Here is a 25,317-nt window from a genome sequence, read left to right on the forward strand (position 1 = left end):
AAGGTTGGCAGTTCGCTCTCAACATAAACATCATTGGTAAAGCAAACTCACAGGTTGATGGTGCGTTTCCAGCTCTCACAGATTAATGCTGTTCGCTACTCGCACTTAACTGCACTTAACATTTAACACTCTGCGTACACTGTGTATGAATGTGTGTGTGAATGGGTATGTTGTTCCTTGATGTGAAAAGCGCTATATATATATATATAATATTGGAAAGCACTATATATATTTAAAAAAAAAACAACAACAACAAGGTTTTGGAACTTCCAAAAACATACATAGCGCCCAATAGTCTTTTTTAGTTCTGATTAAATTTGTTTTTGGTTCACCTTTTATTTGTTCACCTTTTTTACAACAATATCACAGTAAAACCACATTGATCTTTTAAGAATGTCCCAGTTCCATCATAATACATGTCTTTTATTTATCCAATATCATTCATATTGCATTTCACATTTAGCAAAGCAGTGTAATTTACTCTCCACTAGTTGAAACTAGTATCTGATTTTCTCAAAGGAGATCAAACACCATGTTAAATTACTTTTGGAGAGCGACAAAATGCACGCTGGACATTTAGGGGATTTCTATCCGGAGTGCTCATTTAAATGGAAATTTGCTGCTAAATGATGTGCAGAGGTGCATCAAAATGGAATATTATATTGAATAAATCACTGTTGTGACTGGAGCCGTTTCTGTTCGTTCGCTGTAAGGCTGTCTGCACTGGCTGTGATCTGCTCCAAGTGGGATTGTCCCCTCTGTGTCCCTCGCCACTATATTTCTTGGTTCAGCAGCGGTTTATTCACAGAACCACTGCACTACACTCACGTAATGTTCCTTTGAGCCTTTATGCTACAATAAATAAGAAAACTTTGGCTTTTTTCTGTCAGTAAGTACTTGCTTTTTTGCATTGCGAGCTGCCCTAAATGAAAAAACATACCATTAAGAAGACTACTTCCATCAGGTAAATGCATTAAAAGCTCTTAGTGAATACACCATATGCAAATGCCACAAATGCACCCATAAACAATAACTAGTCTGTATATGTTGTGTTAGTCCTAATTGACAAAGTGAAATGGTTGCATAAGGATAGACATCAGATTTATAAACATGTATTACATTAACACTCCACTCAGAAGTGAGGGGCAAAATGTTCTACACACAGAGAAGGAATGTTCATTTCCAAATATGCCTGAGATGCACCTATCAAAACTTAACATAGCAAAATAGCTTGAGAACAACTTGAAAACAAGCCACTGTGAATTAAACAGGGTAATATGCTCTCACCTGAAACCCATGGATGATACATGTTGAGGTACACACTGGGGCAGGGTGATATGGCCCAAAAACATGTGTAGTGATTTATTTGAGAAAACATAGAATTGAAAACAACTGAAGCTATTTACCCAGTTGCTTTTATAGCAAAAGAGAAATTCAATTCTGTCAACTAGACAAAAGTTTTAGAGTGCAGACGTTTTGCCTCTCATCCAAATCGCTTCTTCAGTTCTGGTCAGATTACTGGTGGACATTGCTTTATCTGTGTGAAGGGAGGAGCTAACTACACTGAAACTAACACGCCTATTTGTTCACAGTTTATGTTTGTTAGCTATGCTTATTGAACTACACTAAGTGTGAACTGTGTCTGAGTCATACTTTGCATAATGGTCTAGGCTCTCACACCTATTAGAATCTAGGCTATCATTATTGTTTTTCTTATTTTGCTTTAAGTCTGAGGATGAAGTTAAATATTAAAGGAGAAGGTAACTGATATCTAAGCCCCCATTCCTGTTCAAAGATGGATTGTCTTTCTGAACAAAAATTGCCTCTTTAACCCCCCTCTCAAACCGTTTCCTTGTTTTTTGTCCAGTTGACAGAATTGAAGTTCTTTTTTGCTATGTACCATACCTGGACGGTTCAAGGATTACAAACATAGTTGCTTTTATGATATGTGTACTTACTTTTTTTTTTTTTTTTTTAAACTATTTAAGTTATAAGTAATAGCTATAATTTCTGCTTCCACTTGTCATGTCTTATCTCTTTCATTATTAGATATTTTACCCTCTCTAGCCTCCACAGTCAGTGTTTAATGCGCTCTAGGCTTAAGCAGTAGCAATTAGCCATGATCTATGTCTCGCTCCTCTCGCAACTGAGGAGAATCAGTGCCAGCGAATGCTCAATTATATCATAATATTCCAAATTTCCCATCATCCCCTCATATCAAGAATTTTCACCAGAGATATAATATGGCCCGCTCTTATACACACAACACTGGATTCTCACAAGTCTTGTTTTTCTCAGCACCTTGTTACAGCTTGACCTTCATCCTTCTCTGTGGTGACCTTTATATGCCCCTGTTGTTTGTTCAGTGTCCAGGCCGGTGAGTGCTGGACTGTGTGGAGCTGAAGAGCCTCCTCCTGCTGTCCAGAGCTGCTCCATACCCTGCCAACATCACTGCAGCCTCTCCCCCTGGTCAGACTGGGGCCCCTGCCTCTACGATAACTGCAAAGAGCCACAGGGAAAGAAAGGTGAGACAGCTTCAAGTTGGTAATATGGTTTTGAATGTGCAATGAAGTCGTAATACAATAAGTATGGATATTTTGGTAACACCTAACATAAACAAAGACTTAATTTACAATGATCAGATAGTTTATTCAGGCTTAACTACTTAATGAATACCCTCTTAAACCCTAATGAAGTAGTTACAAAGTCTGAATCATTTTTAAAGGTCCTATATTGGGCAAAAATATTCCCAGAGTTGTATTCTGTTTCATTCACTCATGTTTGTCTAATCCTTTATTACTAGTCTGTCTACATCTCCAAATCTCCAAATGCTCTGTTCCACTTTGCGATGTCATGAAACAGTAGTTTTCAAGTCAACACCTACCTTTTACCTTTTGTTTAATAGAAATGGGCAATTCCAGGGGTGAAATCATCAAAATCATTCTAGTGAAGGTGTATGGGCTTTAAAAACACAGTGGGGCAGTTCCTGATGTCACTACGTGACATCACAAGGTAGAACAATGTTTTCTGTTTGAGAGAAGAACACAGACAAAATATACAGGATTTGCGTGTTAAACATGTGTGAATGAAAAAAAACACAACTCCAGGTATGTTTGCAATGAGGAAACAACATTATCATATAGATCAGAAAATAGCGTAATATAGGGCCTTTAATAAACTGTTTGGTCATTATTAAGCAAGCATTTGTTCATACTTGTTCATACTATTAAGGCATATTAAGTTGTAGTTATTGTTAGTGTTACCAATATTTTCTCCAGAGTTACATACATTAACATTAGTGTAGTAACATTGGAAACATAATTTAATGCTAAAAAATCACTTTCTGGAAACTGTTTTTATGGTTTAGGGTCATAAAAGAAGTTAATTAAGGGAGCTATGAATGCAGAATTAGCATTTTAGATCATTTTATTAGCAGCAAATTGGATTATGTAAGGTTATTTACTCAGTCCAGTGGTGCAGTTATATTCGAGCTGGGTAGACATTAACTACCAGAAAACAGCGCAACAATACATTCATATGCTCAGTACAAAGTCAGTACAAAACGCTTCTGCTTGGCCAAGGACAAAACATTCGAGAATAAGTCTAAAACAACATTTGCCATAGAAATCAGCTTATTCAATACTGTCCTTACTGATTTTTTTCTTCCTTTTGTTGTTTCATTTTGTCATATATTATTTTTGTTTTCCACACACCCACTCCTTGGCACTAAGAACGTATTGTTGTACTGGTTATGAATGGTTGTGCTTTTTTTTTTACTTTTCTGAGCGATAGCTGCTTGCTGAATCGCCCCTTGGGATGAATAAAGTTATCTGATTATTATAACATGTTTTGCCAGTTGGTATTGACCCATAGACTGTATATATAAATGGGCATAGCTAACCTTCTGTCCACCGCCTTAAAATAGGAAGTGATCATGGGCATGCTTCCAGTTCCATTGACTCTAGTTCCAATTCACTTTACATTGAAAAATTGTCCCGTGCGCTCTGCAACAGCTGCAGTGAGTGTTCATTTTGCTCTGTTCATATTAACGCGCTTTACATGATCCTGGAATTTTTATTTTGCTTTTTTGTCTGTAAATTAAGATATGAACACTAATAACAGACCTATCAGGCACCTCCTTTTCCCGAGGTCACTTCCACTAGCATTAGCAACACGTTTGATTGACAGCGTTGCCAAGTGCATGCTCCATGTGGGGATGGAAAGGGGCGTTACTTTCAACAACCTTGCCCCGAATTGGCTCTTTGGTTGCTATGATATTCGCGGTCAGAACTCTATGTATTGACCGTATTGCACCCTGCCCACTTTCTCCTTTTTCTTTGTAGTCGCACTTCTGGTTAAGCGTAAATCCCATTCTTTTCAATGGGAATTCAGAAAGAGTTTTGCCTAAAAAATCTGGGTAGGTTGATTTGTGTTCATTATAACACATTAAAATGGTTTTGTGGTCCCTATAGAACTGATTTGCTGTCAAGATCGGCAGTCCCATGCAAAATAATACAACCCTTATGACAATGGCGGTGATTCTCATTACCTTGTGTATGTCAGTTACTCATGATTTTCCACTTTCTTTAAAGGAATATCAAATGTTTTTATGTATTTATTTTTTTATAGGAACTAGATGTTTGCCTTGTATCTATTCATCTACTACTCTAGCATTTGTATAACTGCCCTAAGCTAGTCTCCTTGTCAATCTTTATTCTGCATGTTGTTATTTACAAAGTTGCTAGCCCTTACGCACATAAATGTTCATATTATGCGACTGCTTCATGTTTTGAAAGTTTCAACAATATTGTTTTGTGTCCGAGCAACATGAAAATTGATAAAGTAGTAGCTAGCGGAGGAATGACAAAGCAGGCGAGGACAAGAGGGGCCAGTGTGAGTTTTTTGAGGTAATTATTGTTGAAAAATGGCTGGCGCAGTGGATGCATGCTCTTGTAGAAGTAGGACATGTATAAATTCGAGTGGATGAAAATAGACAGAATAAAGGGAAGGAGCACACCTGTTTGCTCTGAGTCCTGGGATAGAGGAGAGAGGGATATGAAAGACTTCCTATGCACCCTACTGAGCTTTTGGTTTGTGTCTGATCACGTTCATTTCAAAGGAGCAGAAAGTTTTCACAAAGAGCTGTTGAAATATTATTTAAGTACAAGTGCAGACATGATGTGAAAGGTTACTAAAGTTAAGGCTATATGTTGTGTTTTTAAATTCAGTTATTTCTTCATTTTACAAACAAAAAACATGTCTAAAGTGCCACACATAATCAACTATTTAAGATGATAAATGAAAAGCATGGTTTAGTTTTGTTGTAATGTTAGGCAAGAGAGGTCACCCACTTTGCCTTGTTTATCCCAGGTGAGTGTCGCTACAATAGGAGTGTGGAGTGAATGAATAATGTAGTGTAAAGCACATTTGAGTGTATAAATCACTATATAAATACATTTTAAAAAATGAAACAACAAAATGGAGTAAGTATAAAAAATAACATCAACAAAAAGACACAGACAACCACAATTCTCATGCAGTGTTAAAAGTCAGAGAGTAGAAGTGAGTCTTTGGACAATACCTAAAACAACTCGTCTGTGGAGCTGTTCAGACATGGGAGAACCTACAAACAACTTGAAACCAGTTTTGATCATAAAAACCTTGCTCATAGCACTTGAAATATTACCTGACTAAACGTGCTCTTTACTCCACATGTAGTCTGTCTGGTCTTGTGCACACATTGAACCCACTTAAGAGATTATCTGAGCGTAGTTGTGTTACAACACAGGTATTAGGGCATATCTACACCCTGACAGCCATGCCACTGTGCTAAAAGGTTCAGCACGACCTGCTCCCTGCCATGGGTAAATGTGCATGAGCCACCCCCCGGGAGCCCCCTGAGTGTGGGATGTTCCGGTCCATGCTCAGCCTCTCCGGCCTCACCGGATCTGGATCTCCACGCTTAGACGGACAGTGCCATTAATATATTTCAAGGAGCAGGGAACGCAGCATCTGCCTCTGCCTTACGCCGGTCTCTCCTGTGAGCTGGTGATTTCTGATGGCATTCATAAAAAGGCAGACCCAGTTAGTGGAGTGTGAACCTCATATGAAATCACTTTCGGAGGTCTGTGCTACCGATAAAAAGACGTGAGAATCCTTTAGAAGTTGTGGAGTATTTTTTGTGACATTGAATTTCTATTAAATTCCCTTCTAGCGGTTATGTTTTGCTTCTCAGACATATCTCAGAGCATGGACCAACTTACCACGCTACCTTTGCCGCCCTGCTGAAAATTACATATTCAAATTGCCTTAGCGATGCTTTATGTGGGCTCTGATTTTACTATCACGCCTATCATACTTTGCATCCGTGTGCGAAAGAAATTGAGTGTGGTCATACTGAATAGTAATACTCCGGCTATATGAAGTGAGATGAAGGAAGCGAGGTACATCCCTGGCCATTGCTTTGTTGTGTGGCCTTTACTAAACTTTGCATGACCAAGAACCTTTCAATTATTAATATTCACAAGGGCATAATAGCAGCAAATTGTTTTTTTTTTGTTTGTTTTTTTTTCTTGCGGTTGGGTTGTGAGAAGTTGTAAGTGCTTTGAGCAGGTGTGAAATCGATCTGGAGTCTCTTAGCTTCTCCTGAGCACAGCGGGCAGCACCGTTCGGATCTAACACCCCTGCAGCCCCAGTCGAGAGCTCTCCTGCCTGATGCAATGTGAACACAGACCAGCTCAAAGTATTTAGTTAGAGAGAAGAAAGAAAAGTACTGCTTGCTTGAATAGTAGTTAAAAGTGATCAAACTGATTTTCATTTCTGTTATTAATCCTGAAAGCACCAAAAGCTGAACATATATCTTTTTTAGTTTGGAATTAATACCGCTAAAATGTTTTTATACTAATGGTATAGCAACTAGTTTCTGCTATTGCTACTTTCAGTGTGTTCAAGTGTAAGTGGAATTAGGTGGAATTAGTAGGCATTTAGTATACTTCAAATATAGCATTAAGTATTAAATTTGACTGTATCCTGATAACATAATGTAACAGTAACAGTATTATGTAAATCCAACAGAAATATGCTAAAGTATTGAAATATATTAGCTGACATTTAAGCATCAGACAAAGGTAAAACTGACCTTTGTGGAAGTTTAACAGCCATTTCCATTACTAACAGTGGGCCTCATTCATGAATGTTTTCTTAATAAATATTCGTAACTTCCACTTTAAGACAATGCTGGGCAACTCTGCACCAAATTCACGATGTCTTCTTCAGAAGCCTAAAGAACTTCTATCATTTACATAAAAATTAATATGTATTTTCTAAGAAACACCCTCTAAACTTCGAATATATGGTCAATATGAGCTTGGCATTGGTGTATGTGAAAACCAAGTACTGCTGTTTTACAGATTCAAAACAAATTCTAAACACACATGAACACACTCGGTGAGGGAATATTTAAATAGATTTATAGTTAAGTCACCAGCTTGTTCAAATAAGAGAGGGTTTTCATTGTATTTATGCATTTATAGTGGGGGAGGGCAGCGGGGCAAATACGACCACATGCTTAGCAAAAGAAGAAGTTCAAATCTGTCAAATGGACAAATCGTTGTAGGAGTGAAGACATTTCGCTGCTCATCCAAGCCGCTTCTTCAGATTGCTGGTGGCCACTGCCGTATATCTATCTGAGGGGAGGGGCTAACCACACTGAAACTGTAAACAGCTATTGTTTCCAGTTTCAGCTGAGACTAACCTATTCAGCCCTTAATGACCCTGCTATTGTTCTCATTGTCCTGGGTCTGAGGATGGTGTTATAGATGGGGGAGAGATTATGTCTCAGGCCCCCATTCCTGTTTATGGAAGGATTCTTTTTCCTAACAAAACCAAATGCTCTATAAAATTCCTCATAATTATTGTTAATGTATCACATAATAATATTTTTCTAATAAATAATTTAAGAAAATATGTAATTTGCAATCATGGAGGGTTTTTGTGCTGCATTATCAGAGTACTGTACATTTTTTACTATAGAGCGCACCTGAATATAAGCCACACCAGTTAAATTTGAAAAGAAAATCAATTTTGTACACATATAAGCCACGCCTGAATATAAGCCACAGAAAGATGGTACATGTATTTATAAAAATAACAGTGAATAAGTTGGGTTAGGGAATCTTAAGACAGTATATGTAATATCTGAAACCACGGAGGAGCTACCATCTTCCTTCGCTTTGCTAACACAAGTATTGGCCTGTCAGAGGACTCACCTGTGCAGTGAGTGAATGACATGTGCCAAGGTCAAAGAGGCACTGATGTGAAGAATAGAAAAGACTGCAGCTGAGTGTCATAGACTCCAGTACACAAGGGAGCCTGCAGAAATAGTACTTCATCTCATCCTTCCATACACACCGAGCCTCTCTACAGCCATCAGGGAAATGAGAGCGCTGACAATTACTTCCACAAGTGTTCGAAAGGACGTCAAATCAGGCTCCCAAATCTCCCAAACCTTTGTCATTACTGCCCTGGGTGAACTCAGAAGGAAGTGCACTCTCGGTTTGTGAGAGCTGAATGTCTACTGCACACTGATTTGTTGGTCTAGTATAGGAAGTAAAGTTTACCCGTTAACATTTATTGAACTGCTTTGTCAGGGGAACTTGTCATATAAATGTAATGCATTTTTTTAGTGTTTATACTTGTACACATGAAATTTAATATGGTAGGAGGAGTTTTGGGAAGCTCAATTGATCTCCCAAAAATTTTAAGCATAGTGTGGACTTCAGTGTATTTCCTAGTGCTGTTATTACTCCTGGCCATTATATTTGCTTCAGAGTCAAAACAAAAGGTCAACTGGAATACTAAAACATACAGAAAATATAAAAACAAAAAAAAAAAAAAAAAAAAAATGCTAAACTCAAATCCTATTGTAGAAAAAAAGTCTGTGAGTGACACTTCACATACACATTTGTCCTGTTTAAAATCTTTTGAAAATGGCTTGGGTGCTCTTCAATAAGACGCAGTTTATATAGATTATACATAAATCTTCACTTTGCATAAATATGACAAAATGTGCTGAAACATGGTTTAATTAAATGGATGGCTGCTGGTCATTCACACGCTCTGCAGATCAATCAAAAGGGCCATTAAAAAGGCTTCACGTGGTTGTTTGGAGCACTTCCCTTTCCTCTCATCTCCATAGGGCGTATTTATTACATTTTCTGCTCTCGGGAGGAGCTGGACACTAAGTGAATCATGGTTCAGCACTGGAGACATTATGACTGTGTTTTTGAAGGCATTCCAGACTTTAGCTTTTGAGGAGTGTAACAGTAGAAGTACTAAAAGTTACAATGTGATGAAGACACAAATGCAGAAGGATTCTTTCATGGAATTTTACCGAGGTAAAAACCGTGGAAACAAAGGAAAAATCCCAAAGGTTGTAAGTAGAGATTTTCAAACACACAGCGGCAGTGCATCATCCTGCTATGGTAGGCTTTATTGTGGCTTTTTAAAACAAACTTTGTTTCAAAACTTTGGCTCCATTGCACATCGAATTTTTGGTGATAGCTTTTATTGTTGTGAATCTTTTTTTTTTTTTTTAAATACTGCTCATCTTCAAATGATAATACAATAAATGATCTAACACATTTTTACATCATACAGTATTGAGGACATGCTAATGAACTGCATATTAATATAGCCAAGGTTTTATCCCAGATGCTCTTTCAATGGCAATTTGGTCAATTATCCACATTGGGACAGGCAAAGGAAGTGCTCTGGGCTTTGATAGTATGTGAAGTGTGAAATTCCATGCTATGTCTTGGTACTACATTGCACCAGGGGTCTTCAACCATTTTCCTCCAGAGAGCTACTAATTTTAGTGGCTGCAAGAAATGTATGTGCAAATATAAGAATCAGCAAAAGCCTTAGAAGGGGTACAGTTAGATGCCTATAAAACATAAACCTTTACACATTTATTACTGCACAAAGTTAGCCATCAAAATGATACACACATTTAATACAAGCATTTAATTAGTCAAATTGTAGTTATTGAAGACAATACGAATCATTAAGAAATCCCTCGAGCTACTTGGAAAGGGGTGTTCCCAAGCTACAGGTTGAAGACTCCTGCATTACACTGAGCACATGCAAATGTAATGAACTCAAAGTGAACTTGAACATTCAGTGACACATTCAGCCTTGACGCTTTCAAATCAAAAAGAATATGTGTAAATATTTAAACAGCCTATGTGCTCTTTACACGTTGTACATATTCATGTCAACTGCCTCTGCACGACACTGTATTTTTATATTGCTGTCGACACATATCACACATTCTAGTCTATATTTTACATGGGTCCAAACCATGTCCATATACTGATACTCATACACGCAATGGTCACATATTTTTGCAATGTTCCTACTTTTTTGGCCTATCAAAATTTAGGTTGAGCTACAATAATCCTAGTGTGTTTTGCCATTGCTACTTCAGTACTGGTTCCCTGGTATAGATACTGACAACTGTAGAAGGGAAATGGACAACAATCAGGAACAATACTATGTAATTTGATTTAATTCTGCATTTATTTATAAGTCATCCACAACATGTCCCTTGATGAAGAGATGAGCTCTGTAAGAAAGACCTATTGCAGATTATTAATCTAAAATGACTTAAAAGAAACAAATCTGACTTCCGCATTATAAAACTGTGGTGCCCAAAGGCAGCTGACCTCACTGTAAATGTAAAGAGCAGTATAGCTGTCAGCCCCTCCCATGGATAGTTGCAGATCACACTAACGAGTAGGAGATTTTTTTGTTTTGTTTAATTATACCAAAATTACTACACAACACTACCAAATCCTATGTGTATCACAGATTAAGGAAGTAGCAGAGGTGGTGGTGAAAACAGGGAATGATTGGCAATATGGTGTCTTGAAAATAAACGATTAAAGATTACTCAAACATGCACAAATCACTCCAAATCCAACTTTGAGAAGGTAAATAAGAAGGGGAAACTACTACAACATGGTTAAAAGCTCTGAAAGTCGATTTTGCATAATAGGTCTGCTTTAATTATTTACACATTCAGCATGAGTGGTAGATCTTGAAACACAGTACCAAAACCTTTAACCAAAAGCTGAGGCGAGCTGGGTTATAATGAGTAAAATGCAGCAGAGGAGGCGGACAAAGTGTAATATGGGGTCAAGTTCTACTTTGGAGGACTCTTCCCAATGACACCTGTCTCTCCAATTAGCCCGTCTCACAGTGTCTCCGGATCTGCCGTTGTGTCCGCTGCTAAATTGGGCCCTTCCTGCTGAGATGTGCTGGCTTTGCACTGGCACCTACAGAATCACCTCCTGTACCGATATAATGCCCGCCATAAAGATCCAGCAATCTTTCCTTCCTCTGCTGGGATTAAATAAGGTGATGTAGAGTTATATACATAAGCAGCTATTGCACATGATGGACAGTGATGGAGACATGTATTCACTGACAACTGACAGGTAGAGCTAAATATTGCTAACACGTAGCAATATCCACTATAACATCATGTATGTTGACAGGTGAAAATGGCACCTGTTATTGTGTGGGTTGTTCTAATAGACAGTAAGGGGACTTTTTGCTGTTTAACTGATGTGATATGGAAAAAAAAAAAAAAAAATATGGGTAACCTAGATATGAGTGAGTTTGTCATGAGCAGAATTGTGAAGGTTAGACAACTGGTCAGAGTACACCCAAAACTTAAAGGGCCAAGAATATGCAAAATAAATAAATAAAATAAAATAAAAATAAATAAAATAAATAAATATATGACTTGTGTGAGCTTTAAACCATGTTATAATGTTGTTACCTCCTCAAAAAACATACATGGAGTTGTGTTTTGTTTCATTCACACGTTTGAGTAATCCTATTATTGGTCTGTACATCTCCAAAGCTCAAATTGCTCTGTTCCACCTTGTGATATTTCAATAGAGATGGGAAATTCCAGGACTGAAACTATCCAAATGATTCCAGTGAAGGTATACGGAGCTTAAAAAACACAGTAGAGCACTTCCGTATTACCACATGACATCACAAGGTGGAACAGAGTGTTTTCTGTTTGAGAGAAGAACTCAGCCTAAATATACGGCGTATGTGTAAATGAAACAAAACTCAACTCAACTCCAGGTCTGTTTGTGATTATAACATATAATGCAAAATAGTGTAATATGAGCCCTTTAAAGATGCATTGTATAAGTTTTTTTTATTTTATTATTATTATTATTTGTGAGCATAAAATCACCTGTACCTCAATAAATGTGAGTAATGTTAACCATAACATTCCAGGTAAAGCAATAATATCTCTATGGAAAGAAACAAGTGATGAAGCCTCCATCAAAAAAGTTACATAGTGCAAAAATGACAATGAAGGAATAATAAATTGACTTTTCATTCCAAGCTGTTATGCATGTTTTCGTATTATGGGGAAAAGCAGTACCCACGAAAACATAAATTACTATTCAAAAGTTTGGACCCGCCCACTCATTCAATGTTTTTTTTATTTTTTTTTATTTTTACTACTTTCTACATTTTATATTCATATGGAAATGAGCAAATATATGAAGTAAGATATATGGAATTATGTAGCAAAGAAAAAAAAAGTGAAATAACTTTTAAAAATGTAGTTAATGTGAGTTATTTAACTTTTTTTTCTTTAGTACATAATTCCATATATCTTGCTTCATATATTTAATGTCTTCTGTATATTTCTAAACTGTAGAAAGTAGCAACAATAAAGACAAAAAACACTGAATGAGAGGACGTGTCCAAATTTTTGACTGGTAGTATAGAGAGAACATGCAAACTCCCCAACAGTCTGGGATTCTGGGACCTTTCTTGCTGTGAGGCGAGAGTGCTAGGAGATAACATGTAGTTAAACCTTATCAGTACATGGGCATACTTGTTTCAACATGTAGGGGTATTTTTCAAGCTCTCTGGTTGATGTGAATTGTAGAGTAATGGTGGCAACATAATTTACAGCCTAATGCCTCTCTGTGTGAAAGACATTGTAACTCTAGGCCACAGGACCACACTAAATCACAGAACAGACAGATGCTGGTGGTAAAATGAAGCTTGATAAATAGAGGCGGCTCCGGCCTCTCCATCACTGCACATCACAAGGACCTGATGCAGAGATTCTCAACAGGAGGGACTACACTGAATATTAGGTTGTAGGGAAACTGAATACTAGTTTCAAGGTTAAAGGTCCTATATTACTCTTGTGAGTTGTAAGCCATGTTATAATATTACCACATCAAAAATGTACTCGGAGTTACGTTTAGTTTTAACTTCAAAGCTCAAAATGCTCTGTTCCACTTTATGTCATGAAGTGATAGCTTTCATGTTAACAGCTACCTTTTAACTTTAGTTCCATTGAGATTGGCAATTTCAGGGCTGAAATTGTCCAAATGATTCTAGTGAAGGTGTATGGACTTTAAAAACACAGCAGTAAATCATCCACCTCAACAGAAATACATTTTCATTTGGTATAAGGCTTTTAAACCAGATGCCCTTTCTCACACACTGTATAACCAGGATTAGGACCTTTTACTTTTAGCTCATCATTTTTGACCGAGGAAGATCATTAACGCTGCAACTAACAATTATTTCAGCAGTTGCCTTGTCAGCACTAATTCTTTTGCTTAATGACGATTATTAACCAGATGATTGTTTCTATTACATTGAGAGTTTTAAGATGCATGTTTAACTAAATAAAGATTGACATATACTAAAGGAGGGTTTCTAGATAGAGAATATTTACATTTAGAAATCAGATCAGAAATTGTTTGACATTTTTGACATTTTGATGTAAATGTCTTTGTTATAAAAGGTCTTTTGGATCTTGTTTTAGAGTCTGTCTGGTTCAGATAATGATGAAGATGATGAAAATATAATTATAAAAGTCAACTTCTGGTATTCCAATTAATCACTGCAGCCATAAAAAAGTGGCCATTAAAATTATATTTTGTCTTCACTCTCACCAACCTACATATATTGTTGTTCTTGTTTAATAGTGTGTGGTGATGAGTTTATTTTTATTCACTGTATGTATAGCATTTATTTATTCAACACCTTTTCACAGACATTTGACATTGTAAAAATCTTCTCTTTAATCTCCAGGTTTCCAGCGGAGGAGCAGAGAGGTGCTATGGGTGTCCAGCGCTCCCCCTGACTCCTGCCCTCATGTGGTGGAATCTATCCCGTGTGATGACCCAGCCTGTTTTTATTGGGACATCCGGGAGGGCTCATGTGCTCTTGCTCAGAACTCCTGTGGACCCGGCATAGCCCAGCAAAACGTGTCCTGTGTCAGCCATGAAGGTACGGTTTCCACAAGTCTGTATTTAACTAGCAAGGACCAAGCCACAGCAAGGGTATACGATAAAGATATTTATTGATGATATGGATAGATGTGTAGGCTGCGCAGAGACTCAGGATGGGGGATCTGTTTCAGGCAGTTAGCCCAGTCTATTCTGTAGATGGTGGGGTCTTCAGGCTGAAAGATGAACAAGAGACACAGGGTGGGAGGAAGGAGTTGGGAGAGCGTAGACAGACAGTGTTGCCAGGATAGGGTTGTAAAAATAGGGCTTCTGGATAATTAGAGGTGTGGTTGAGGTGAGCTGTGGTTCGCAGGAGAGGAGCAGGAGGAGGTTGAGGCGTGGTCCTCCTCCTGAATCTCAGTCAATCATATTAACTCCATTTGGGATCAGAAGAGAGGACAATGACTGTGCACTATCGGCGAAACAAAAACGGCTTATATGTTGTAGTATTTTGCTTAGGAATGAACATGACCCCATTAACTGACTGTAATAATTCACATAAAGAACATGATCTATGTTTTTAGTGTAGGGTCCCAAACCTTCTTTTCTTCAGATGTTGTTTTGCCTGAAGTGTTCCACAAAAGGGCTTAGAACCTAGCGATTTCCATGGAGACAAGCAAGTGGCATGGGCATGACTAAACCTGGCTAATACTTTTAGTACTATGATACAAGCAAGTAACAGCCCCTCCACTAGAAAACTGCTAGAGTGCAAACAGTTTATTAAAGTAATTTGTTGGTTTGGTGTCATATGGTTAAATGGAGCAAATGCAGTGTTTTTACAAAGAATTTTTAGAATTTTGCTTACATACATTTCATTTTAAAGTGGATACTTTTTACTCTTACTTTACTATATTTGAGAGCAGGTATATGTACCTTATACTCCACTGCTTTTTTTTTTTTTTTTTTACTGGACTCAAAAGTATCATATGATTTGAGGGGTTATTTTTTACCATGTTCACATTAATATCCTAACTAAAATTTTCGAGTTCAAGCTTCAGCTAAAATAAAAACCCAAATTCATAAGAAAAAATTCAGAAATTGATTAATATTGCAACTGTTGACCAAAATATGGATCATCACTACTTTTAACACTTTAATCTTCTATCTTTACTTTTACTTAAGTAGCGAAATTGAGTACTTCTTCCAGCACATATTATTTTGTAGATTTCAGTTAAAATAGAATTTTTTTCTGTATTTAGCATTAGCATAAATGTCAAATGTTGGTTGATTGTCACCATGCTGACATGTCCCTCGGGGTGATTGTGGCCTTTTAGTTAGTTTGAGGATATTGTACATTGTACCACTACTATTTCCTGCTTGTTTTTCTTTTCTTTTTAGGTTCCTTTAATAGGGACAGGTATGTTTCATGATCTCATATCACAGCTGAGACTAATTCTCATTTTGACTTAAAGCAGACCTATTATGCAAAATTGACTGCATGTTTGAGAAATCACTTTATATTACTTATCACTTCTATATTGCTTACTTTGTTTTTCAACTTTATTTTCTTAATCAGTGATAGAATAACATAGAATTTGACTGCGTTGCATCAGTATTTTGACTACAAAAATGCCTGAAATAAAGAAAGATGCTACTTGCTAGCGTGATCTGCATCTAGGAGAGGTCGACAGCTACACTGCCCTTTGCAATTTAAAATGTGCAAATTATAACATAATGATCCACAGGTGTCATAGATCGCAGCTATATAGCAGACAGACGCACAGTATGTCTTCTGTAACTGATCTTTTCATCATTACAACAATACAAAAATATACTCACATTAAATAGCAATTCTTCCAGATCTCTCTACAAGCATCAGTTGAAGTAGTGAGCCCTATCAGGTGTAATTTGCAGCACATATCATTAGTGGACCAGAGAAATATTACCATTAGCTGGTCATGAATTATTCATTAAGTTGCATGGGTGACTTTATGGGCCCAGAAAAACACTGGCTTGATTAAAAGTCAGAATCACAGCTTCCTACAAGGCATTAATTGCTCATCTCCATAGATTATAAAACCTAATTGCTCTGCTTTTCACCCATGTTTTATTATTCTGTCACAATACATCAGACACTTGTTTTCCAGGAAGACATGGAGGTCCCGATAAATTAGCCGTCAAAAATGCATAATGAATTTTGACAGGACGTCGATAGACTTCAGCACGTTTTGGATCAAATTAAACCAGAAATAATTTGCACAACATGTACGATTTGTGACTTTTGAGTTCACAGTTACTTCTTTAATTGGTTTAACAAACTCCACTTTCTGGGCCTTATTCACACTCAGTTAAAAACACTACTGGGGCCAATTTTTTTCTGTGATGCAAACTCATGTAATTTGTCTTTTCACAACCTGCGTAGCTGGATTTCTCTTACTTCTTCACTTTCGTTTTTGGTATTTGCCTTTGAAAATAATGGTTACTGTAATTTAAGTTGCGACCAATTTAACCTTGCTTCCTTTAAATCTTCCTTTTACTATGATGTGGTGCCATTGCGTCTTGTTTAATGTAAATTATTCCATACAATTTATACATTTGGATAATGAATTTGCTTTAGGCCGGGCATAGTTAGTACTTGGATGGGAGACCACTGGCAATACCAGGTGCCACAATAGGGCGCTAGCGACAAAAACTTTACCCACATTGCCCAGTCTGAAAGTGGCGTGTGAGTGAGCATTGGTGGTGGTTGGAAGGACCGATGGTGCAGATTACCATCACTGGATACGGAATAAATGAATAATGCAGTGTAAAACACTTTGGTCTTCTTGAAAGGCATTATATAAATCCAATGCTTAATTAATCCATTAGATATAATGCATTTGATGATTCTTCTTGATGCTGTATTTGTACAACCTTTGGATTGACAAGATGAAGGTTTCTTGTCATGTCTTTTGCAGATGTTTTTATGTTGAAATAGACTTAAACGAGACATGTTATGCAAAATCTACTTTCATGAGCTTTTAAGCATGTTTTAATGACTTCCCTTCGTCATTAACTCACTCAAAGTGTTTTTAATGATTCATGCATGTTTGAGTCATATTTTTGCCCTACTTTTGAGGCATTATTTCTCTTCAAACTACTATTTTTAGCAGTGTTGTGTTTCCAATTGGGCCAAAATTTGTAAAAACTCACTCGCTCACTGCCTGCTACTGAGAGCTGCCCTTTGCATGATCTGACAGCGCTGCCATTTGTTGTGATAACGTTTAGAGTGACATTCTGTAAATGGGCAGGTGGGAATTCGCTCTGCAGTTTTGAGCCAAGAGTCAATGAATCTTTTATAAAGTTATTTTGGATTAACAGTGGATCAAAACAAATACAATGTAAAATGGTGATACATGTATGCCTAAGATTATAATTACATACCAGAAAACACATAATATGTCTTATTTAAAGCATAAGTTGTGGTTTATGCCATCCTTATTTATTTCTTGTCTTGTTTTGACTACACTATGCAGTGACTCTGGCCTGCCCGTAAGCACACTCCACCAGTTCTGCACAGTTTAAAAGAAATGTAAATGCATTTGTTTTTATGTTTATTTAACAAAGACAGAAAGTTCGAATTAGTGAGGTGGGGTATGATTTCTTCCTCACCTCATTCTCACTCCCTGCTGCTGCTCATATTCTTCATCTTCTCAAATATTTTTCTCTCAAATGAAACCTGCTCTGATATTTTCTGTGGGAGATAAATTTAGTCTTGGGTTGCTAATTGCTCCTCAATTTACACTATCACATTCAGCATAAGTCTTAGCTGCTATGCATGCTGAGCAATAAAATGTTGAAATAAATATCATGTATTTCACAGCTTCATGTTTACAGTTCAAGGTTGAACAACACATCAACCCCAGAAGAATATAGAGTACACTGTTGAAATAGTCCTGAAAGTTGCATATTGCTGTGTCCCTTAGGTCAGATATAGTGGAAAGGAAACAATAAATCTTCTCTATTAACCGTAATTTATTTATTTACTTGATTTGGACAGTGCGTGTTAACATGAATGTAAACACACTCATGGCACAATTCCCATTATTGCACACCCCATCATAGCACAGTTCCCATTATTGCACAAACCTCATTGCACAGCTCCTATTATTGCACACTCCCCATATTGCACAGTTCCAATTATTGCACACTATCCTTATTGCACAATTCCCACTATTGCACATTCCATGCATTGCACAGTTCCCATTATTGCACACAGCACACATTGCACTATCCCCATTATTTCAGTCAATTTGGCCACACATTCAAGACATGTACCATATTTTCCAGAGACTAAGTCACACCAGCGAATAAATCCATATTAATGAAGAAAAAAACATATATAAGTTGCACTGGACTATACATCGCATTTTTGGGGGAAATTTATTTTACAAAATTCGAGACCAAAAACAGACAGTTTATCTTTAAAGGCAAGTTATAGTAATAACAATAAAATAGAGAACAACAGGTTGAATAGCAATACAGCACGCTAATGTAACACATATTTATTCAGCTACATAAAGCATAGACAGAACTGACTATGTTACTGGTATGTTGTTCAGATAACTAAAGCATAAAAAATAAGCTAACAAGTATACTTTTGATCTCACTCCAAATCACTAAATCCATTGAATTTTTCATCCTCTGTGTCGCTTCTGAACAACTCCGCCAACTCCGGAAGTAGATAAAGCACCACTTCCGCTTCTTCGTGGCTGTAATACTCGCACAGTTGTCAGTGTGACAATAACGAAGATGTGAAATTATATATTTTGATAATTTCACATAGAAGTTGCATCTGAGTATAACTCGCGTCCCTGGCCAAACTATGAAAAAAAGTGTGACTTATAGTCCAGAAAATACAGTACGTAACCAGTTTTTCATTTGAGAAAAACTGGTATGTGGGACATTGTCTCAGTGTTAACAGAAGACTATTGCATAGATTCCCACCTTGGACAGATAATACATTCCAACCAAAGGTGATCTGTCTGTCTGGAATTGTCTTTATATTAAATGTACTCCTTTAATGGTGGTGGTGCAAGGGAGTGTAGGACCGTATAAATCAGACAAGCTCTTTTAAGGTTAACTCTGTTGTTAAAGTCCAATAGTCTACTCTTTGTCTGAACGTGACAGTGGTGATGGGAAATGGGTTTTTTATCAAGTATTTTTAGACCTCTTTTATAAAGGTTTTCAATGGTTTTGAGTGTCGTAGGGCAGGCAAGAGAGAGAAATGATCAAAGAATAGAAATAAGTTTTGGCAGCACTCATGTTGAAGAAGTCCGGGTGTGATAAAAATTCTGATTATTGAATTGGATTACCTGACTCACATGACTTTTGAAGGATGCTGTTGGATCTAGGATAACTCAGGATAAAAGAATTTCAATTCTGGGACTAGATGATATTTGACTCCATTAAGATGGATGCTGGTTCATGTAACCCAACACAAATTGCAACTGTTGGTTTAGTTTTTATTTTTTTATATTTTAAAATTCATGAAACAGATTGTATTTCTACCTCTTCACTTTACCGTCCCCATAAAAATGTGCCTTCTGCATTTCACCCACTCTTTACTGCCATTGGGACAACCAGTCGTAGTAAATAAACAGCAGATGTGTTGTAAAAGCATCTCTTAAGATCAAAATGAGTGCTCTATGTCTCTAATTATAAAGCGCTTTTATCCTCCACCAAACCAGGAAATGTACGGTGATGGGCTGTTAGCATACTAATTGTTGTCAAACTCTGCTCTGGCCTCTGAAAGTTATGAAAAGCACATAAATACGTCAGAAAAGTGAGGAATAAGTTTGGACCGCTACAAACCATTTAAAATGAACTTCTGTTTTTCATATTTTTAAGACAGTAAAAAATAAACCAGGACCTACAGCAACTTAAATATATAATGTAAAGTCCATAGTGTGTGTCCACTATTTGGTCTTCATCAGTTTTAGTTTTGCTTTAGCTGCCCTTCGGTTCATATGGTGTTACAAATATTTGATGTATACAGTACAGCTCATGGCCAATGCGAAGCCTTTCCCTGGCACTATACACGAGAGGTAGCAGTGTTGAATACAAAGACCCTGTTGACTTGTTTTCCTCTCAGACATGTAGAAACATTTTGACAAGGTGCAGCTGGCTGTGAGCCGGAGCATAAAGGAGAGACAGGAGCACAAGGCACACTGTATCTGTACTGTATCTATTCACATGAAAGATATTTACAATAATCTGATGTGTTGTCGTATGCATTCAAACTGAAGCCCATAGGGCTCTATGAGAGGTATACATCTTACTTACAAGTGTACAAAACTAAAATTTCATACTCCATACTAAAGGTAAGGCACTATTCACTTTACTACTTATTTATCACACAAAATCTGGTTTCAATAATATTACCATGTGAACTTGTTCTGACACATTAGTCCAATGTGCAAACCAGTACTAGCTCTAGTGACAGCTCTTTGTTATGAATATTACACATATAAAAATCAAATGAATTAATTATGACTACATTTTACAGGCCAATAATATTTAATACAGATGGGGGCAGAGAAAATGAATATTGTAGAAATGCACATTTTTGTCGTAATACAGCAAGTTCATGGGTCTAATCATTAATAGAAATAATCAGGGCCAACATTTGTGAATTAACCTTCTGGATATTTCATGATACATAAATACAATCTAATCAATAGGAAAATCTGGCTCTTGACCCTCATCTCAGAGTAGGACATCATCACATTACAGAATCTGAAAACCAAATAAATACATAGATAGACAGAATAGATTTAAATAACCCAATTCACAAATAGAACTCCACATTTGACAATGGAAAATGGAGTAGATAAATGGCACAAACCAGTATCTAGTTATAGTGACAGACCTCTGTTATGGATGTTACATATGACTGCATTTGGAATAAAAAATGAAAAAAGAAAATAATAATAATAACAATTTTAATCCATTAATGGGTTTCAGATGACATCACTATATTCTACAGGCCCAACCCAGCCCAATTCACAAATAGAACTCCACATCCGATCATGTAAAATGTAAAATGAGTATACAGATCCCTTCTTAGCATTGAAGTGGGGACCTTCTAGCTGTGAGAGTGAGGACTTGGGAACTACAATATTTTTGGATGAGAATTTATAGAGTGTGTGATTGACTTTCTGAGCTGTTGTCTATCAAGCTGTTTTGTTTCGTTGCATTGTTATTTTTGTTCTATCTTTGTCTATCGGATCAAAGCTTAGAGATGAGAGCAGCACATTCTGTCAGTCTACTGCCCCACTTTGCACTGGCCCAATTTCACCACACTCACTTAGTAGCTCATCCTCCTCTAAACCCACTACAGAGCCAGCTGGTTTTAGTGGACAAATCACTAAATGCTTTTTATTGCAGTATTTTACAGTATGTTACAGTATGTTCTTGAACTACTGGTCTAATTTTGTGGACTTTTTTCAGAAAGGTCAACCCTGCTCAAACTATTCTTCATTCTTTCTTCTTTTTCACAAAATAGCTAAATACAAATGAAAGCATACATATAAACAGTTGTGAATGAAGTACTTAGTTTTGTTACTTAAGTAAAAGTACATATACAGTAAAATGTCACTCAAATAAAGTTAAAGTGTTACATGCAGTGATATATATATATATAAAAATTAATATTAATCTTTTATATTAATCTTTTTTCCTATGAATTTTATGTATTTATTTTTGTTTGCTCAAAGCCAAGGCTTGAACTCAGAACCCTTAGTCAGCATGTTACCATGAACATGGTAAAAACAACCCGTCAAACATATGAAAAGTACTTTTTCCTTTTCAATCCAGTTGAAAAATGTAGTGGAATACAAAATACAGATATCTGCTCTCAAGTATAGTGACATAAAAGTAAAAAAAAAAATATCCATGTTAAAACTGACTTAAGTAAAGTACAGATACCTATATTTTTTACTTATGCATAGCACTTTACAACTTTTACTTAGTTGCATTCCACCACTGCATATACCACAATACTGAAATATCCCTTGTAAAACATTTGTGAACTGTATAATGACAGAATTCATCTTTAATTTACTTGTTTTTTTGTTGCCTTCGGCCTCAGCTAGAGAAATCGAAAAATCGAAAAAGCAACAACCTTGGCAAATAGAAATATATAAAGAATTTTCCCCAAACCTTTCAGAAATCCTCTACCAAAGGACTAGTACAAGGGAGTGATTTGAAATTATTTGTGGTTTTCTTATTTCATTCCTATGTTGTAATAGTTTTTCTTTTTTATTGTTGTCTTAGTTTAGCAATTAATATACAGAGGGAGAATTGAGAATAGTTTAGTAGCTAGTTGAGTCCTAATTTGATTACTCTACTTTTATTGTACACAATGACCTTTACTGTCTCATTCTTATCCACCTTATTCCACTTGCTTTTGCTTCTTACCGGTACTTGGTTAATTTCTGAAGTCAACAATCCAGTCTTTCTCTGGATAGCTTGAAAACGGCTTTCCGCAGCTGTATGCAAAATTGTACCATCACAATGATAATGTCGGCGCCCGTGGCAACCTCTGGATTAAGGTCAAAACAGTATACTTTTGAGAGAACAGGCTGCATTCTAAAGCCACTCATACAAACTCCCTTATGTTTTTGTATTGCAAGCGTTTCTCTTCATCCCTCTCATCAAACGTTGACCTTTGCCGCCATACAGTTGTGAAGTGTTTGTTTAATCTGTGGAGAAAACATTTACTCTCACAGTTCCTATTGAAAAGCTGTCTTTAAGCGACATAGAAAATATATAAAAATACTGCAATGGAGGTATGATGATGTGTCAATGAGAAACAGAGGTGGGTAGTACTACTTTACATTACTCAAATACATTTACTTGAATAACAGTACTGTATTTGACAGTATAACAGTAGTCTTTCTTGAATAAAAGTGTTGGTGATTCCACCAGTGACATCAGACATTGCAATTGCTTTTATCTGAGTAGTGGTTTCACCCAATACTTTTTACTCTTACTTGAGTAATTTCTTGGATTACTACTTTATACTTCTACCTTAGTAATATTGTTTTGAAGTGACTGTACTCTTTCTTCAGTGCAATTTTTCTCTGTTCTTGCTTCTTATCATAAATGAGGCATCTACAAAATTTGGCTGGGCTTGGCACCACATAGCAGTAAAATAACTTATGTTTTTAATACATATAAAGGTGCTTTATTCTTTATCTGAGAAACTTTACTATCTTCTGTCCTTTTTCTGATTGAGGAGGCATTTGGAGTCCAATTTCACAGTATAAAACCGCTTTGCATTTTTAAAGCTGGGGGGAAAAACATGAAGCTGTCTGAAGGGAAAGTGTGGCTCTAAAGAATAAGAGACAGCACTTTCTACTGCAAAGTTTATCTGATGCTAGCTTTAAATTATTATCGATGGCAGCCGAAGCAATCAGAAAACATCCTCTATCACCTCATGCCAGCTTTTATTGCTCGGCAAATGCATGAGGTAATTCCCGCAGCTCCTGGGTGTAGATGAAACCAACGTGAGGATAGATAGGAGCAGAGAGGCTTGAAGACTGCTCGGGGATTCAGCCCTGACACTCGCACTTTGTAAATTTGCTTTTATGGTGCACACTACATATATTATCAGTAATGTGGAAATGCAATAGAACTATCAGGTTTGTTTATGCAGATGTGGAGCCGCAGGGAGACAGAAAGATACAGAGAGATACTGAAAATTATAGGTGAACGATGGGATCATGGATGGAGAGGGAAGATACATTGGAGGCAATTTATCTGCAGCATTTTATAAGCATGCACATGTGTTTGTCAAATGTTAACAGTGCTTTTATTTCATATAGTCAGCCATATCACAGCCCATATCTTGTTATCACAGCCCATATCTTATATATCTCATTTGCTTGTTAATCATTGATACAAGAACATTTAATACAAGCTCACCTGATTGTATAAGTTAAGGCTGGGCAAAAAAAATCAATTAAATTGATTAATCAAATTTGAAGTTCCAATCGATTTATTTTCCCCACTTTCTTCCATTGGAAATTGCATTGAAAATGCATGAAAGACTGCTCACTGCAGTCAGAGGACCAAAGTTTAGCACAGGGCCATGCAGCACTGACTGCTCTGAAATCAGTGATGTCAAATTAAATAGTATGTTTTATCTCATTCATAGAATATTTCCTCAATGGCCAGTGGGTTCAGTATTATCATTGAAGACAATCTTTTCAGTTTGGATCATTTTCTGTAGTTTGCAGAACATTTTTAGTGGAGAGGATAAAAAAAATCAAAAATCAAAATTTTTGAGAAAAAAAACAACTATTTTCTTTTCAGGCAAAATCCAGCCCTAGTATAAGTCTGAGGACTAGCCGCACCAGAACTCAAATGGAAAAAAAGGCTTTTGTCTGTTTTGCTTTACAAAAATTAAATATATTTCAAGGACAAACAACAATGGATACCTTGATGCCACAAATGCACTTTAATAATCTGGTGACAAACATTTATACACACACCTGCACCAGTTTTTAATGTTTTTAATATTTGCTCTGTTTTGTATTTTTCCACCATATTCTCTGAATAGGGTGTCCATGGAAAAGAGGGTCTAAGTGCTTTCAGACATATATATATATATATATATATATATATATATATATATATATATATATATATATATATATATATATATATATATATATATATATATATATATATATATATATATATATATATATATATATATATATAGATATAGATATAGATATAGATATAGAAAGATAGATATAGATAATACACAATGTATCATGAATTCCCTTTTGGGAAAGTAAATGTATACCTGAACTAAATCAATACATTATTTGCTATAGTGGAACTGGGTGGGTGGTGGAAACCCAAAAAAGTTACATAGTGCACCTAACTCTGTAATTTGACTCATAATTTGTGTTGCATCTACTGTGAATGAAATGATTATACAATTGCAGTGCAGGTATTTCAGCTACCATGT

At 36.4% G+C, this 25,317-nt stretch overlaps 1 protein-coding gene across 1 annotated transcript in view; it reads left to right on the forward strand.

The window, feature by feature from the left end:
* Window positions 1-25,317, forward strand: part of thsd7ba (thrombospondin, type I, domain containing 7Ba) — a 273,568-nt gene that overhangs the window by 139,286 nt on the left and 108,965 nt on the right. Inside the window, exons 7-8 of the mRNA XM_055230668.1 lie at window positions 2,367-2,525; window positions 14,155-14,352. Coding sequence (XP_055086643.1) covers window positions 2,367-2,525; window positions 14,155-14,352 — 357 coding nt within the window. The remainder of the gene's footprint in view (window positions 1-2,366; window positions 2,526-14,154; window positions 14,353-25,317) is intronic.

Source organism: Periophthalmus magnuspinnatus, chromosome 21 (genome assembly GCF_009829125.3).
Source record: "Periophthalmus magnuspinnatus isolate fPerMag1 chromosome 21, fPerMag1.2.pri, whole genome shotgun sequence".
Lineage (NCBI taxonomy): Eukaryota > Metazoa > Chordata > Actinopteri > Gobiiformes > Gobiidae > Periophthalmus > Periophthalmus magnuspinnatus.